General features: G+C 39.4%; 1 protein-coding gene across 2 annotated transcripts in view; it reads left to right on the forward strand.

The window, feature by feature from the left end:
- Window positions 1–19151, forward strand: part of LOC128692546 (methyltransferase-like protein 27) — a 41805-nt gene that overhangs the window by 8128 nt on the left and 14526 nt on the right. For both annotated transcript variants that reach the window (XM_053781693.2, XM_053781692.2), the window contains exon 2: window positions 12333–12448. In XM_053781693.2, coding sequence (XP_053637668.2) covers window positions 12333–12448 — 116 coding nt within the window. The remainder of the gene's footprint in view (window positions 1–12332; window positions 12449–19151) is intronic.

Genomic DNA, 19151 nt, shown 5'->3' on the forward strand with positions numbered 1-19151 from the left:
GTATCAGCCCCCTTCAGCCCCTTTCAGCCCTGAGGGGCTCAGCCCTCTCAGAAGGGACAAGCATCTTGTTTATTGCTACAGCAAGTAATTGATCCCAGATGCAGTACAAGTATGTGACGTGGTCAAGCAACCACTGCTCCTTGCAAGAGTCCAGTGTTGCAAAGTGTAGTTTAAGAGACAATCCATCTCTTACCTTAGCAGGACAATTAAGGAAAATCCTGTTCCCACTTTATTACCATGGTAAAGACAGTGTACATTGCTGTCTATGCTTAAGACAGCAAGAATCAAGCATTCTGCTTTGCTTCATGGAGAAAATTTGGCAAGGAAGCAAAAAGTACTAGGTCATCTTTTCCTTTATGTTCGAAGGGCACTGCAGCAGCGTAGGACGCTGTGAGGTCAGATTACTTTTCACCCTACTGGGAGTCACACTGACGCCAGGATAACCAACAAAGAACACTGATCCATGCGTTAGTGTGAACAAAGTGTCTCACAAAACACGATAAACACTTACAGAGAAGTGTGATCAGCTTCTTTAGTGATATGGTGTGAACACTTATTGATGAACAGCGTAACGAGTGTTGCGATCCAGCAGACTGTAGTGCAACATTCTTCAAGGAACACTATTCTTCAATCAACTCATCGGATATCCGGGCATAACTACGGGTCAGATACATATGCCCAGGTAAATGTTCTAACTCGTGATGTACTACTGTTGACTGCACAGTTGAGTATAAGTTACGAGTTAGTTACTTATCATAAGGGGGGGAAGACATAACTTCATACATTATCAGGTTTGAAAATACCACTACCCTCTGTGAATGGCCTGCTGACACCTGGGCTACCAGGTTAGGAATGTTATTTTCTGGTACTGCTTTGAATATCCATGCAACTTTGTCGCAGAATATCATATGTAATTATAACCTACTAAAGAAGGCAATCCTTAAAGCATATCAAAAAACCACTAATTCTTACAGGAAAGATTTCTGGTATGCCACCTTACAGCCTGGCCAGAACTTTCAACGGTTGCAGGTAACACTCTTTCGTTTGTTCGACTTTTGGATAGAGAGTTCAGGAATTGATCACAGTTATGAATCTCTTCGAGACTTCATGGTTGCTGACAAGTTCCTGACAACTCTTCCTCACCAGATACGAACATTCATTAGAGAACGTAACCTGATTAAAGCTGAGGAAGTTGCTGAGGCTGCTGACCTATATGCTGAGGCTCACAATTCCTATAAAGACCTAAAGGGATCGAACCCTAATGGCAAGGGTTCATCAGACCTTAAGAAATCAAAGCCTCTAGTGGAAAGTAAAATGACTTCTTTTATTCCTGTTTGTCATTTGTGTGGTGTTAAGGGACATAAACGTCCAGATTGTCCTTCTAAGAAGGTCAAAAAAGTTGGAAGATGTTTTAAAGACTGTAATGACCAAGCACCCTTCTGTTCAGGAACAGTTAATGGACTTAATGTATCTACCATTTTACGAGACACTGGATGCACATGTATAGTCATTTCTGATAAGCTGTTCTCTAATCTTAAAGAAACTCATTCCTCTGCTATACTTTCAGACTACTTGGGCCGTACAGACACTTTTCCTACCATCCGTTGTTACAATAGGTCTAAATGGTTCACAGGTTGGTCTGAAGCCGTACTAGCTCCCATCACTTCTTGCTCCGTACTAATAGGTAATGTAAAAGGTGCCATTCTTCCTTCTGAGGTTGACCTTTCATCACCAAAGATGGATATAAGTGTTTCAGATCTTCTTCCTGTAGAGTCGGAGAAGCCCCTCGAAAGTTCAGATGAGACAATGTCTCGTGAGATTCATGTGCGATTAAAAACCAGTGATGCTGCTCTCGAAAGCGAGGTAGTAGGATCACCGGTTCACTTGTTAGATGAAAGTGAAGATATCACCTCCAATACCATAAATGTCTTGACTAGGGCTCAGACCAAAGCCCATGCTTCCTCTACTGTCCATCCTTTGATTTTCCCTGACTTTAAGCCTTTAGACATATCGAAGGACTCCTTTGTCAATTTACAACGTAATTGCCCTTCTCTTTAGAATTGCCATAATGCCGCTAAACAAAATCAAGTTATCCAAAGGAAAAACTTTTCATATAAATTTGAATATATAAAAGATATCTTGTACAAGTCAGTATTCAAATTAAATTCAGATGAGATAGACTATTCCATCTTAGTTGTTCCAAGTCAATGCAGAGAGACTGTTCTTAAAATAGCTCATGACCTGCCAGTGGCCGGACATTTCTCGCATCGTAAAACTTTAAATAAAATTAGGGAAACCTATTTTTGGCCTAAAATGTCCTCAGATGTCACTACTTATTGTAGATCGTGTAAAGTTTGCCAACTGTCATCTTCCCGAGGTACCAGGCGAGTACCTATGGTCAAAATGCCAATCTTTACGGAACCTTTCGAAAGAGTAGCTATTGACATCGTAGGTCCTTTATCTCCACTTTCATCTGGGGGACATAGATATATATTAACATTAGTTGATTATGCTTCGAGTTTCCCTGAAGCAGTTCCCTTAAAGACCATAACTACTACAGAGGTGGCTGAAGCCCTTTTGTCCATCTTCTCCAGAGTGGGCATCCCTAGAGAAATTTTGTCTGACCGTGGGACACAATTCACATCTGACTTAATGCAACATCTATTCCAACTTCTGGGAGTGAAGCCTCTCGTCACCACACCCTATCACCCCAGCTGTAATGGGAGGATTGAGCGCCAGCATTCGATTCTCAAGTCCATTTTAAGGAAACTTTGCTCCCTTAAACCTAAGGAGTGGCATCGTTACATATCCTGTGCTTTGTTTGCCATGAGGGAAGTTCCCAGTAACTCATTGGGGTTTTCACCTTTTGAACTTCTCTATGGTAGACAGGCCAGAGGTCCACTGTCCATCCTTCATGACTTATGGACTAATGAGGAGGTAAATGCTGAGGTTCAGTCTTCTTACCAGTTTCTCCTTGACCTTAGATCCAAACTTGAGGAGACCTCTGACATAGTTTCGAAAAACCTAAGCTTGTCAATGGACCAGTACAAAACCTATTTTGATTCCAAAAGTCAGAGGAGAGGTTTTAAAGTAGGAGATGAAGTTCTTGTACTTTTGCCGATTAAGTCAAATAAATTGTTAGTAGCATGGAAAGGTCCATATAAAGTATTAAAAATTTGTGGGAAAGTTGACTACCTCATAGAAGTCAAGGGGAAACCTAAGCTTTATCATATCAACATCCTTAAGAAATATTACCGAAGAAATTCCGTTAACTGCCTTAATAACTTTGACTTAGTTTTTCCACACGAACTTGATAAGACAACTGAAGAATGTAAAGTGTGTGTAATTGACACCTCTAACTTTGACTATGATGAAGAACTACATGACTTGGTGACTCTTGACCACTCGGATGCAACCAACATTAATATTAATGAATCTTTGGATGACCATAAGAGACATGAAGTACTTCAATGTGTGAGTAACTTTTCAGACGTCTTTACTGATATTCCAGGTGTTACCTCCACGGTAGTCCATAAGATTGACTTAGTGACGGACAATCCTATCAAACGGAAATTATACCCAGTTCCAGTTCACCTTAGGGATGCATTTGACCGAGAGGTAGACAAATTATTAAAACTAAAGATCATTGAACCTTCAATATCTTCATATTGTTCACCAGTAGTCATGGTTCAGAAGGAGGATAATTCATATAGACTTGCTATTGACTTCAGAGGCCTTAATGCTATAACTCGGTGGGATGCTGAGCCTATGCCCTTAATAGATAGCGATCTACACAAATTTTATGACGCTTCCTTCTTTTCAGAGATTGATATTGCGCAGGCATATCATCAAGTAATGTTAGATCCTTCTTCTAAGCAGTACACTGCTTTTCCTACACACCAAGGACTGATGCAGTATAGAACTATGCCCTTCGGTTTGGTAACTGCCTGTGCTACCTACGTGAGACTGATGAGAAAGGTCTTGGGTAATATGCCAAATGTTTCAGTTTATTTTGATAACATTTACGTAATGACATCTACGTGGGGCGAACATATCCAGACATTAACATCAGTTTTGCGTAGGTTACTCTCACATGGCCTCACTGCCAAGCCAAAGAAATGCTTCCTTGGGTATAACAAGATTAGATATCTTGGACTGATACTTTCTAATAACTCTCTGCAGCCTCTCCCCAGTAAGATCAAAGCTTTATTAGAATTTAAATTCCCCAAAAAAAAGAAGCTCATGCGAAGCTTTCTTGGTTCTGTAAATTTTTATGCATGGTTTATCCCGAACCTTACTGATCTTACAGGCATCTTATCCGACTTTCTTAAAAAGTCTGTGAAGGAACCTCTTGAACTTTCCGACGTAACTCGGGATAAGTTTAATGAGATTAAAAGTATCTTTTCGAAAGCCCCTATACTTAAGATTCCTGATATTAATAAAACATTTTGTTTGAGAACTGATGCCTCCAATACTGGCTTAGGTGCGGTGTTACTACAATTCCATGATGGTACTCCCTTCCCTGTATGCTTCCTAAGCCGGAAACTCCTCGCAGAAACAAGATACTCCACAATAGAAAAGGAATGATTAGCCCTTGTGTGGGGTATCTCCAAACTTAAATTTTATTTGTTGGGAAAAGAATTCATTTTAGAAATGGACCACAAACCTTTGATATACCTAGAAACTTTTAAGGGAACCAACAGTCGCCTCTTGAGGTGGACATTGGCACTCCAGGCTTTTAAGTTCCATATTGTGTATATCAATGGTTCATCCAATTATTTCTCTGATTGGTTAAGTCGTGACAGTCAGTAGAAGATTTGTTGCCTTACGCGACTTCCACATGTTAGAACTTTTTCCTCGCCTATTCTTCTTATACTCCTTGACTATAAGTCTTGGTATGGGGGAGTGTGAGGGAAAAGTTCAGTAGATAGGAGTAGCAATATAGTAACAATAGTTTCATTACCGGCTACTAGTTAAGGTAGGGTAAGTCATGCTCCCGCCTTTTTCCCCCTCCCCGAAAGTGATAGTTTCATTGCCGGCTACTAGTTAAGGTAGAGTGAGTCACGCTCCCGTTTTTCCCACCTTTTCTCCCCCCCCCCACCCCTAAAGTGATAGTTTGATTGCCGGCTGCTTGTTAACGTAGGGTCAGTCTAGCTCCCGCTATCCCTTCCCCTCCCTCTTTCCCCCCCTCGAAAGGTGACGTATGGGGCTCTGGTCAAACAGTAAATCACTCGACTCGCAGCTCCCAACACTACTGTAAGTACATGCCTGCCTTGTATTCTAGTGGATTTATTGGTTAAAAGCTTCACTTTTGACCAATAATAAACTTAGTCCTTTCAGTCTTGCTCTAGGTTGACTGTTGTAATAATCACCACGTCTTTTGAGTAATGTACACTGCCATGGAGAGTGATTATTTAAGCAGTGGGTAACCTGTCTATCTTTTCAGCTTGGATGACAGTGAGGGTCACCTGTCAATCAACGAGAAGAACAGGAGAAGGACTAACGTCCAGAGACTTCCCCATTTTGCATTTAATTACCTGTGCACCTGTATGAAATTGCAGGACGTAACCCCACATCATTGCAGCGGTAAAGAACCTGCTTTCCTGTCATCGGGATACTACTCACGGCGTTAATCTGTGAAGAACTAGCGACCCCCCCCCCCATCATCAGCAACGGCTACGATTTCAACAAGCAGTGTCACCAACACCAGACACCCAAGTGTTAAATTAGCGTTGAATTCAGTTATCGTTTATATTTTTCCTTTTTTCATTTTCTTTAATGTAGGATTAATATTTCATATTTAAGTGTTTTATATTTTATATTTTCTACATAATAATTTGTTTATGTTTGTCCGTTATTATTTCTTTTTCTATTCACTAATTTTCCTGAGGAGGAGCCAGCCTGGGTAATACTGTCTGAAGTTGTTACAGGGCTGAGTAAGCCTTCACACAGCAATATGCTGGGACTTAATTGGAATACACAGGAAGATACTTTGAGTCTCAAAAGGATAAACAATAAATCATGCAGTACACTCACTAAACGTAGTTTACTGTCAGAGGTATCACAATGTTTTGATCCTCTAGGACTCGTCTCACCAATTAACATAAAAGGTAAAATGCTTATGCAAGATGCATGGAAACTCAAAATTGGATGGGATGAGAACTTGCCTCTAGAAATGAGTCAAGCATGGGATGAAATATCCAATGAGTTTAAACAACTTCATCGAATTAAATTTCCCAGACAAATAGGTCAAGAGAGAAACAAGTACACATTACATGTGTTCTGTGATGTGTCAACTAGAGGTTATGGCGCTGTAGCTTACATGAGTAATGCTGAAGGAAGTACACTAATTACTTCAAAGGCCAGGGTAGTACCCTTGAAGGTCAGAACAGTACCACAATTGGAACTGACAGCACTCTATGTAGGTACAAAATTAGCTGTCTATCTCAACAAAGTACTTGATCATCTCTCTATTGAAAAACCGTGATCTGGAGTGATAATGAAGCAGTTCTCCAGTGGTTAAGAAATAATAAGAGTAAGTTGGTCTATGTACAGAACAGAGTAGCAGAAATAAAAGAGATGCAGAGAGATTATCTCTTTCTCCATGTCTCTACCCAAGAGAATCCAGCTGACATGTTGTCACGTGGTGTCCCACTCAAAAAATTTGTGGATAATAAATTATGGCTCCACGGTCCGAACTGGCTCTCTAATGAAAATAACTTGCCTCAGCAAAAAGCTCACATTATGCCAGAAGAAACAGTCTGCTTGAACACAGCAGAAATAAGTTGTGTAAATACTGCCGACACAACAGAAATAGTCATTGATGGATCTAAATACTCATCTTTGGGTAAACTCTTAAGAGTTACAGCTCTTGTCTTTAAATTCATTAGAGGAATAAAACCTAATTATGAATGTCTTGAACCCATTAAATACTGGGTGAAACTAATACAGAAAGATGTTTTCTTTACAGAATATAAATTTCTTGAAACACAAGATAAATCCCCGAAGAAACCTGTCATGATTAATTCTTTAGGACTTTATCTCGACTCAGAAAAGATTATAAGATGTCGAGGAAGAATTCGTAATTCTTCACTACCTAAAGAAGCCATACATCCAATATTGATCCCCAAGAATCATTGACTAACAAAACTGATTGTGCAAAACGCCCACAGTAACGTGTTACATGGTGGGATAGCTGACACACTTTGTCATATACAACAATCCTACTGGATACCTCAAGGTAGATAAAGTGTGAAAAAACAAATAAAGGACTGTATTACTTGTCGTCACTATGATATGCGAGTATGTCAGTATCCAGGTCCACCTCCATATCCCTCTGAAAGAGTTTGTCTTATCACTCCCTTTGAGGTGACAGGTGTAGATTACACTGGACCAACAATTTTAACCAAAACAGTTGGCAAAGTTCCCATCAAGGTGTACATCTGTTTGTTCACTTGTGCTACAACTAGAGCAGTACATCTAGAAGTAGCCACTGACATGTCTGCTGAAACCTTTATCAAATTATTCAGACGGTTTGCAGCCAGAAGGGCATGTCCCAGACTGATGATTTCAGATAATGCAACGAACTTTGTTGCTGGTGTTGCTTATATAAGCAAGATCTTCGATCAGCCAGAAGTACAACAGATGCTGAATCAACACAGTTGTCGTTGGAGATACATTCCTCCTAAATCTCCATGGCACGGCGGATTTTATGAAAGAATGATCGGCATTGTAAAACGTTGTCTAAGGAAAACTCTTCATCGTCAGAGAATCGACTTTAAAGAATTCCATACAGTTGTGACTGAAATAGAAAATAGAGTCAACAACACACCTCTAACTTATGTTACCGATGATCTGGACGATTTAGAAGTGTTAAGTCCATCTCATTTACTCCATGGCAAAAGGCTCGAACATGTTCCTCCCATGAATGATAAAGAAATCATTGAGGATCCTACTTATTTCGAACATGAGCAACTCAGACGTCAATTTAAACACCTTAATAAAGTGATTCAACGTTGGGAGAAAATTTGGCGAGAAGACTATCTCACCTCATTGAGAGAACACTTCTATGGAGCTAGAGTTCCTGAAAATCATAAGTCCTTAAGACCTGGTGACATAGTGATTATTGACAATGATGGTCCAAGGTCCGAATGGCTACTTGAAAAAATTGTGACCATGTATCCTGATGCAAATGGAATCATCAGGACAGTTGATGTTTTGAGCAAAGGTGTAGTGAATAAGCGGACAATAAATAAACTAGTACCGTTAGAATTACACAGTGTTGAAAATAAAATTAGTGATTCTCCATAAACCACACAGACTAAAGCTGTTCAGAAAAGACAAGCAGCAGTGGTGGCGAATGAGAAAATCAAATTAATGTTAAGTGATGAATAGTTCACCAGCAGCGAACCTCTGCCGCCCCCCAGTGTGGAGAAATTTTCTCCAGGAAGGGGGTATTAGCCCCCTTCAGCCTTTTCAACCTTGAGGGGCTCAGCCCTCTCAGAAGGGACAAGCATCTTGTTTACTGCTACAGCAAGTAATTGATCCCAGATGCAGTACAAGTTTGCGACGTGGTCAAGTGACCACTGCTCCTTGCAAGAGTCCAGTGTTGCAAAGTGTAGTTTAAGAGACAATCCTTATCTTACGTTAGCAGGACAAGGAAAATTCTGCTCCCACTTTATTACCATGGTAAAGATAGTGGACATTGTTGTCTATGTTTAAACAGCAAGAATCAAGCATTTTGCTTTGCTTCATGGAGGAAATTTGGCAAGGAAGCAAAAAGTACTAGGTCAGCCTTTCCCTTATGTTCGAGGGGCATTGCAGCGGAGTGTAGTGCGACATTCTTCAAAGAACACTATTCTTCAATCAACTCATCGGATATCTGGGTGTAACTATGGGTTAGATACATATACCCAGGTAAGTGTTCTAACTCGTGATGTACTACTATTGACTGTGCAGTTGAGTCTAAACTACGAGTTAGTTACTTATCATAAACCCCGGTGATAAGTGGACTTTTGAGTCCATACAAGTAAGTGTCGTCAGCCATCAGTGACTGATATATGCTGACATAACACCCCCTAGGGGTAAATTATTATTAACATAATATGCTTATTTACAGCCCGTTGAGAAGTGACTTCGACAGCTTCTCAAGACCTCACCTGCAGGGGCGGCAGTGCAGGCGATGAGCTGTCTTATCAGCTAAGTACTCCCTATATTTAATCTTTAACCTAGCTGGTAAACTATTTCTCAACACTTGTGACTTTGTCATCCTGACAGCGGTGCTTCATATCCAATTACTGTGGAAATCAACATCACATATGAGTGACTGGCATTCTGGGAGCGGTGTTGTTTATCTACACGTCACCATGTATCTGGAACCTGGGCTAGCTGCTTCACTGTCTTTAAGATGGCAAACAATTTAGTTTGCAATGTTGACTCCCAGTTATTAATTCTTATGCTTAACTCAACAAAGTTCCCATTGTTCTTAACTAGAGGGGCGGCAACAAGAGCAGATGCAACAGTGCCAGTAAACTCCTTCTTAGATCCATCAGTGAATATAACTAAATGTATTATTACTCCCATATAGGCGAGAAATTTTCCCTTGGGAAGTTGCTTTACAAGGGATTTAAGGAAGGGATTACTAGTAATGAGCTTCTTGGGAGGTGATTGGGAGGGATTTCTTGGAGGGGTGAAATGTTTTTGTTATCAACGGTGATACAGCACACAATTTTATTACGTTATGAAACCTAATATAATTGTGTACTTTCATGATCCACTTAGATCTATGTGTATTTACTTCAAGACATTTAGATTCACAGTGTTAGTTTCTGGTTCATTTCTTAACATTCTAATACCAAGTACAGTGTTGATCTCAATAATCCCATCACTGATGCTAGACACAAAGCTGCTTTGTCATATTAAGAACCTTTGTAGATTTGTAACAACAAAGAATAATTCGGAGGGTTTCATGTTGCATTAACTCCAAAGGCAGAAGAGAACATTCCCTAGCGAATATCTACATGGGAGCAGAATAATCAATCAATAATAATAAATATAATATAATAATATCTTTATTTCTACAAGTGCATGTATATGGAATACAATCCTAGCTGACAACAATGATATATTACTATATAGAAAGCCCCTTGTTATGCAGAGTATTTCGGCCAAATTAAGTCAGTTTTGTCCCTCGATGCGATCCATAATAGTCCACTAACGCCCAGGTACCCATTTTACTGATGGGTTATGTAGATAAATGGCTCAGAGAACCGACAAATTGATTAATTAGACACATGTGCAACACTTGGGTATCTTTATTGGGGAAACGTTTCGCCACACAGTAGCTTTATCAGTCCATATAAAGGAGAATGGTGAATAACAGGAGGAGTTTGAGGTAATCAGTCCCTCAATCTTGAAAAGAATACAGTATATGCTCGAAGTGGTTTATATACTGTAGACAGGTGAGGTGAAGCAGTCGTAGGTGGTATCACACTTGACAAATCCAAATGTGGAAGTAGGTCATGCCTAAATTTTAGGCAAGTGAAGAATTCCCTGTTTTATGACACCAAGATGTTGTTGTGTCTAGCAGGAATGTGATAAATGGTTCAGAGAACAGAAGTTGATAAATTATACACATGCACAACACATGAATATCTTAGGACATTTAGTAATAAGTAACACAAATAACCCGCACATAAAAGAGAGAAGCTTACGACGACGTTTCGGTCCGACTTGGACCAATGACTTTGTCAATGGTCCAAGTCGGACCGAAACGTCGTCGTAAGCTTCTCTCTTTTATGTGCGGGTTATTTGTGTATCGTTCCAGTCACGGTATTGTGCCTTTTTGTTATTTAGTAATAAGTAACAGTGTCTGGTTCATTTCTTAACATTCTAATTCCGGGTACAGTTAATCTCAATAATCTTATCACTGATACTAGAAACACCTAATTACTTCCTCATATTAAGAACCTGTGCTTATGTTTTATTCCTCCGTCTGTCTGTATTAGTATACTTGAACAATTTACAAGAAAATTGCCAACAATAACCATATACTTATCTCAAGTGGCCATGATGGAACAGTCTTTATGATCGACACACACATGTCAGGCAGTTCAGCAAAAGAATTTCTTGTCTAACGTTGTTTCCTGGACCTTCCACATTTACAGCTTCCAACGTTTCCTGTCCACGAGCTTCAATTTCTTGCTGCTGATTTCGTCGTAGCTGTTGGTCTCCAGTTTCTTGTTCCTCGTTTGTCTCCACCGTAACCAGAAAGCATAAGTGCTAATAGTTAAGAGTAACTGTCCTTCTCATTTAGGTAGGCCAAGATTGACAGAGATTTTGAAGCTTCCTTGGAAGATGTAGATCCCGGTTTCCTAGTTCAAGTTCTGATGATTAGTCATTGTAGAATACTTCTTCTCTGGGTGCTTTCTTTCTTGGCAATAATGCGTGAATCTCTAGTAATTAATCAAGTGATTGTTAGAACTTCCATGTGAAACACAGGCATTATTTATGTAGTTAATTCTGCTGGCACATTAATGTGTGTCGGTCTCTGGATGCTTCTTCACGTAATTTTTGATCATAATCGTTGCACATAATAATAGAGAAGAACTGCCATAGATCTACTGGTCTACTAACCAAGTTCGTCTCACATCGAGACCTGTTCAATCATATTTTTGTACCGGACTCATGACCATACTATGATCCCAGTATAGAAACTTATTCTACTTCTGCAGGTTTATCAATTCCACTTGCTACAGTCCACTGTATGGGCGAACTGTCCCAAGTAAACGATTATATTTGTGTCTTTTTTTCCCCCATGTTTTACTTATGCTAAAATTGTGAAATTTCATAACTCCTTTCCTTCCCAAGCAGACCCACGTTGTCAACACCAATTTCATAACTCCTTTGCTTCCCCAGCAGACCCACGTTGTCAACACCAATTTTTATTTTACAAGATCTAAACGAATTTACAAAAATCTCTTTACAAACTGAATCTTTCATAAATTTAACTCTAATTATTAATTTAAGTTCAATAGATGTAGATTATTAATATAGGAGACGACTGTCTTGATTTGAAAACCTAAGAAAAGTTGGAAAAAATCTAACAATACCTTCTTTGAAAGGTTAGATAAACAAATTTAAGTTTGCATGTCATTTTTCAGCATTAAGGATCAATAGTTTCAATCCTCTGATGGTATATTTATAGGAGTGATTTCTTTTTCAAAAAATTAACTCAGTTATTCCTTTTTTATATTATTTTGGAATATTATTTTCATTTTGTAATATGAAGACCAGTTGAGAAGCATATTAATTAACACAATATATTTTCACAGTAATATTGATGCTCTGGAGCCCTCTGAAGGAATGATGAACATCCTGAAGAAAACTGGAGTTTACACTCTCAAGTATCAGGAATTTATTGGCACTGGACACAGCACAGTTCCTAAAGGTGAGATTAAAGTCAGGAAGAGGTTGAACATACATAGCATTAATGAGACACTAGTTCAGTACTTTAGTTTATTTATCGTAGAGATTTTTTGCAGAGGAATGAATTTCTCAATTGAATGCTGATAATGAACGGTGGCGCTAAACAGTAATTTGTGGTTATGAGTCCCTCAGCCCTGACAGGAAGAATTCCGTTTCCCAGCTTTTGTAAATTTAAAGATGAGCAGTTGTAGCTGGAGTTACAGGTAATGGAAATAGGTCATATCAGTATGAAAAAAAAAAAAAAATTATGAGAAAGAAGTCCATAGGAGTGTGTGGAGGAGGGCGTCAGTGCGTAAGCCTTTGCTCCTTGTCGATGGACTGTCTCTGACCAATGTCTGCCATGGGAGGAGGTACAAGTACCTCCTCGTCTTTTGGGACTAGCTGTCCCCAGGCCTAGTCCCATTCCCCCCCCCCACGGAGCTCGGAGGGAGAAGCTAAGCACCTTGGGCTGTCACAAACCCCACCCACACTGGGCTCGAAGGGTGTGGCGGCTATATAGCAGCAGACGATGTCAAGAGATGCAAAGACAGCAAGCACCGCAGGATCCTTTTCGAGCCACACCCCAGCTTTGAGCGCTGGGGAAGCTCAAGAATGCCTATTGCTGTGAGTGTTGCTGGTACTACTTCACTTGTCTGTTGCACTCTCCTCTTCTGTCAGCAACAACAAGCTCACTAACACATCTTTCATACACACGTACTGCTGACACCAACAGTACACGCCAACTGGTCTGTACAACGACTAAATTTTCCACCTTGATTCCAGAAGATATTATCACAGTCTAGTCTGATCATTTTACAATATCTTATTAAATATTCCCCTTATCTGGCATATGTTGACTTTCGTAAGAAACACTAAATGAAAAAAAGAAAAAAGAAGGATTTGAGCGTGGAAAATTGAACGTTGTTGTGTCAGACACAAATTATTATGCATCTCTGAAGGAAAACCTTCAGGGGTTTGCATGATTTTTTTTCTTTTCCTTCCTCGATCTTTTTATTTCATATGGCTACTAAGACAAGAGGGTCTAGTTGGATCATTTACAAAGTTGGTGCATTGTAATATAGACAAGACTGGTGCAACTACTGGCATGAACATCTGCCGTGTGAACCAAGTTACATAATTCATTCCAGGATTCCTGGAGTGACTCTGATAATTTTGAAAAGCCTCTGCTGCTTGGCATCAAACATTCAAAAAAAGTGCCTCGTACTTTTATGATAGATGAGAGTGAAATTGAAGAGTGTAAGTGAACATTAGTCAAATTTATATTTAAAATAGTTTTTCTTCGCCTTTTTACTTGGACTACATAATTCTCAATGAGTCAAAAATATTATATAAAATTTGACATTGATATGCATTAAGTTACTAAGGAATACTAATTATCATCACCTTCAAACTGTCTTTACTGATTGATCAAATAAAATTAATTTCACAATATAAGTGTAAACATTACGGGAGTCAATTTACTAATACCCAGATACTGTTAATATAAACTTGGAATCGTAGAATAATTGAAAGATGATTTGTCTGGCTGACTTCAATCTGCGTCATCCAAACGTGGCAGAGGGAAGGCATCTGTAATAGTGACTTCATTCACCTTACGGTAGTCTGTACACATTCTAAAACCTTAATCAGATTTCTTAACAAGGATGCGCTGTGATGCCCTCGGACTGGATGACTCCTCCACTGATCCGTTTTCTAACACAAACGCTACATCCTGCTGAAGTAGCCTCTGTTTTTCAGAATTAGCTCTCTTGGGGGAGAGTTTAATAGGCTTAGTGTTTCCAACATCTACATCATGATATCTCAGGGTACATTTTTTCTGGACATCCTTAAGAAAATATGTCAGGGTAAGTTTATAAGAGAGCATTTAGACTTATTGTTTGATTTTTAGACAGCTGCATCATTAAAGGGCTAGGGTCCTTGAGGAGGACAAAATTGTGTGTGCAAGGGATCAGGGTCGTCTACAGAGGCAGAGGACAGAGTCATTATTGGAACTTTATGGGGACTGTTAAATATTTTAATCTGATTAGGTGGTAAATTTTAATTTTCTAGGGTTTATTAAGGGGAAATACCATATAATTTACCTCAGAGATTTTACTTATGATCTGCATGGGTCTCATAAATCTTACTTTTAAGGTGTGGCTAGGTACAGGTTCCTGTACCAACACCTTGTCTCCTGGAGTGAAGGAGCGAAACTTTGCTTTCCTGTCATACCTCTGTATCAGAGTGTTTTGAGCAGATTTTAAGTTAGCCTTAAGTTACTAACGGGCCACCTGAAACCTTGAAGAAAGATTGTAGAGTGTTATGCAGGCTTCTTCTCTCATCCCTCCTTCCTTGAGCACTCACAGAGGACGTCGTACATTTTGCCCGAAAATTAGTTCATAAAGACTGTACCCTGTTGATTTATGCACAGATTCTCTTATTGCGAACAGCAGCAGAGCAAGTGATTCATCCCAGTCTGTAGGAAAATGCATGTAAAAGGTTCTCATCATGGTTTTTAATGTTTAAGTAAATCATTCAAAGGGTCCTTGGGTCTGAGCATGATAGGCGATGGATAATTTATGAATTATACCTTGCCTAGTTAAAGCTTCTCTGAAAACTTTGGCTGTAAAGTTAGTACCTTGGAATGCCCAGATAAGATATAAATTTAGTTATGGACTTAAGAATGGCTTTGGTGTTTATACTGCTCATTGGGACTGCTTCCAGATACCTAGTAGCTTTACTCACAAAATCGTAATGACACGATTGCAAACAAACCATACCACGGGTGGGATTTGAACCCGCTGTTAGAGAATGTCAAAACTCCAAGACCGTCCCGTGTCTCAACCCTCACCGTCCCGTTAGTCTGTAAAAACTTGCATTTGTGGACACAGTGGTGCCTATGCTAACCTTCCTATGGTGTAGAAATATACCTAGTTGGATGAAGCTTATTGAAGCAAGCTGGCCCAGTGGCTAACACGACAGTCTGGAGTTTTGAGACTCTCAAAACTCCAGACTGTTTGCTGGGTGCATGACCCACAAAAGTCATGCTCCCAGCAAAGCTAGGTGTTAGGTGCTGGGTGCATGACCCACAAAAGTCATGCTCCCAGCAAAGCTAGGTGTTAGGTGCTGGGTGCATGACCCACAAAAGTCATGCTCCCAGCAAAGCTAGGTGTTAGGTGCTGGGTGCATGACCCACAAAAGTCATGCTCCCAGCAAAGCTAGGTGTTAGGTGCTGGGTGCATGACCCACAAAGCTAGGTGTTAGGTAAAAGGACACAAGTGCAACTAATGTGACATTTAATTACATAAGAACATAAGAAAGGAGGAACACTGTAGCAGGCCTGTCGGCCCATACTAGGCAGGTCCTTCACAACCCATCCCACTGGAAATATAAACACAATGTGATCCTTTATTGACAATGTTTCGCCCCCACAGTGGGCTTTATCAAGTCACAAACAGATCTACCTGGGTGGAAGGTATGTGAGTATTTATAGGATGAAGTCAGGTTGAGAATGCTGCATGTACCGAGTAGGGTTATAGAGTCTAATACCTTGGGTAGCTTTGAAGAGAGACTGGATAAGTATATGAGTAGGCCTTCTGCAGTGTTCCTCCATTCTTATGTTCTTATGTGGGATAGCGATGAAGAAGTTTCTTGGCAAGTGGTTCAGCTATGTTATAGAAGCCATTGTTCTGGTTGAAGTTGTCGGATATAGAGATAAGCGATGATTCCAGGATTCTTCGGTATTGAGTGTTGTCTTCTGTGGCGATAAGTCTTGAGTTTCTTTAGTTTATTAAATGGTTGTGTGAATTTCGGTGTTGAACACAGGCAATCCATGAATCGTCAGCTCTGCCTGCGTACTGGTGTTCTGAAATAAGTGTTTGGAGATATCACGATGTTTCGCTCACGTACAATTTGCCGCAGTCATTACAAGGGATTATGTATTGAATGGAATTATGACAGTAAGGATAATTCAGTAATGGTTCCAGATTTTTGTTTAGCAGATTACAATGGGCTTAGAGAACACATATCATCTGTGGACTGATGTAACGAAGAGAGCTATGAATATGACAGTTTTCTGAACACTATACATGCTGCCCAAAGAACGTTTATCCCGTATAAAGAAATTAGATCAAATAGAAATGACACAAAATGGATGAGCAATAAGCACAAATATCTTTCAGGGCAAAAGAAAGGAATTTGTAGGCGTATCAAAATAGGTGAGGGTCATCTTACGAATCAGTATATTGATATTAAGAGGGACATTAAAAAGGGAATAAGAAAACCTAAATGGGACTATGAAATTAAAGTTGATAGGGATTCTAAAACTAACCCAAAAGGTTGTTTTTCCAGATTTATTGAACAAAGGTTAGAGATAAGTTAGGTCCCTTTAAAAATAACTTTGGACATCTTACTGACAAGAGTATGAAATGTGCTCAGTTTTTTATAATTATTTTCTGTTGGTTTTCACACAGGAAGACGCTAACATTATCCCAGTAATTAATTTTTATCGTGGGCTTGAAGAAAGTTAATAAATTAGTTAGGCAGGAACGGCCCCTCGTGAATCCATGCTGAGTATCATTATGCTTGTCCAGATGGCTTCTCATAATCTCAGCTATAATTGACTCTAGTAATTTGCCTACAGTTGAGGTCAGGCTTATTGGGTGGTAATTTGACGGTAATGACTTGTCCCCTGCTTTAAAAATAGGAATTACATTAGCATCTTTCACATATCAGACACTACACCTGTTTGAAGAGATAAATTAAAAATATTAGTTAATGGTTCACAGAGTTCCATTTTGCATTCCTTAAGAACCCTTGAAAAAACCTCATCAGGACCCGGCGACTTATTTTGTTTCGGTCTGTCTATCTGCTTCACAACCATTTCACTAGTGACTGATATTACATAATCTATCTTCTTCAGGCCCATTATGAAAGTTAATTACTGGGATATAGTTAGTGTGTTCCTGTGTGAATACCGAGAGAAAATAATTATTAAAAATCGAGCACATTTCATTTTCCTTGTCAGTTAGAAGCTCAAAGTTATTTTGAAGGGGACCTATCTTATCTCTAACTTTTGTTCTATAAACCTAGAAAAAAAACTCTTTGGGTTAGTTTTTGAATTCCTAGCGACTTTAATTTCGTAGTCCCGTTGAGGTTTTCATATTCCCTTTTTAATGTTCCTCTTAATGTCAATACATTAATTCATAAGATGACCCTCACCTCTTTTGATGTGCCTATAAATTCCTTTCTTTTGCCTTAAAAGATATTTGAGCCTATTATTCATCCATTTTTGGTCATTTCTATTTGATCTAATTCTTTATACGGGATAAACAATCATTGGGCAGCTTTTATAGTGTTTAGAAAGCTGTCATATTGAGAGCTGCCATCGTTATTTTTGGTCACTTTTGTTAAGTTCCTCTGTAATTTCTAAATTATTAACAAGGGTTTCCTTGTTTGCTAGAACCAAGTCAAGCAGGTTATTTCCCATTGTAGGTTCCGTCACAAACTGCTTCAAAAATCAGTCCTGAACTACTGCTAAAAGAGTCGTTAGATTCTAAATTCCCAGTCAAAAAATTCCAATCAATCTGACTAAAGTTAGTCTCCCAGAATTAGTACGTTATCAGTCTGTATGTGTTATTTGAGACTTTATACCAATTTTTATGTAAAAATTTAAATGATCTCGGACATAGAGTGCCACCCCACTTCCCTTAACGATACTTCTATCTACTTGACACAGTTTAAAACCCTGAATGTAACATTCAGCAGGCATGTTCCGATTTTTCATATTAACCAGGTCTCAGTTATGGCAAAACATCAATGTTACCCGCACTTGCAACTAATTTCAATTCGTCCATCTTATTTCTCACACTACGTGTATTAGTATAAAATATGTTTAAACAACCTACCTTCTCCTTTCTCTACCTGCTGATTTCCGTTCCTCCACTATACCTGTTACTGTCCTTGTCACCTAGTTTTTCCAACATTCACCAACATTCAACTCTACCTTATTCTGCCTATTACTGGTTTCCCTGAAACTCACACTATCGCTACTCTGAGAATTCATTGATTTTCCACAAAAACCCATACCACTATTTATTTCAAGTTTAAAGACCTAAGACCTCCCTCCACTGCATTGGCCAGAGCTCCCACCCCGAACCTAGATAAGTGAACCCCATCCCTGGCATACATGTCATTTCTACCATAGAAGAGGTCCCAGTTGTCAATGAATGTTACTGAATTTTCCTTAGAGTGTTTGTCCAGCTGGCAATTGACACCAATTGCCCTGGAGAACTGCTCTCCTGGGCAAAATGCCACATATCACAGGGTTCCCACCCTACTTCCTAATTATCTCTATTGCTGTCTCATACATGCTAATCAGGTCTTCACTCCTACGTCTGCCAACACCGTTGCCTCCTGCACTGAGGCAGATAGTAGGATTGCTCCCATTACCTTTCTTGATAACGTCTAGATGGCTAACAACATCCCCCATCCCAACCCCAGGAAAACATACCCACTCCCTCTTCTTCCTGTCCCTAAGACAAAAAGCCCTATCCATAAACTTATCCTAACCGTTCCCAACTAAATCAATTGTTGTGGCAACATTTCGCTCTCCAGGAGCTTTATCAAGCCATTACAAACAAGACATGGACACTGAGGGCATACATTTCCTCAGCCTTGAGTTGTGA

This window comes from Cherax quadricarinatus, chromosome 30, assembly GCF_038502225.1.
Source record: "Cherax quadricarinatus isolate ZL_2023a chromosome 30, ASM3850222v1, whole genome shotgun sequence".
Taxonomy (NCBI): domain Eukaryota; kingdom Metazoa; phylum Arthropoda; class Malacostraca; order Decapoda; family Parastacidae; genus Cherax; species Cherax quadricarinatus.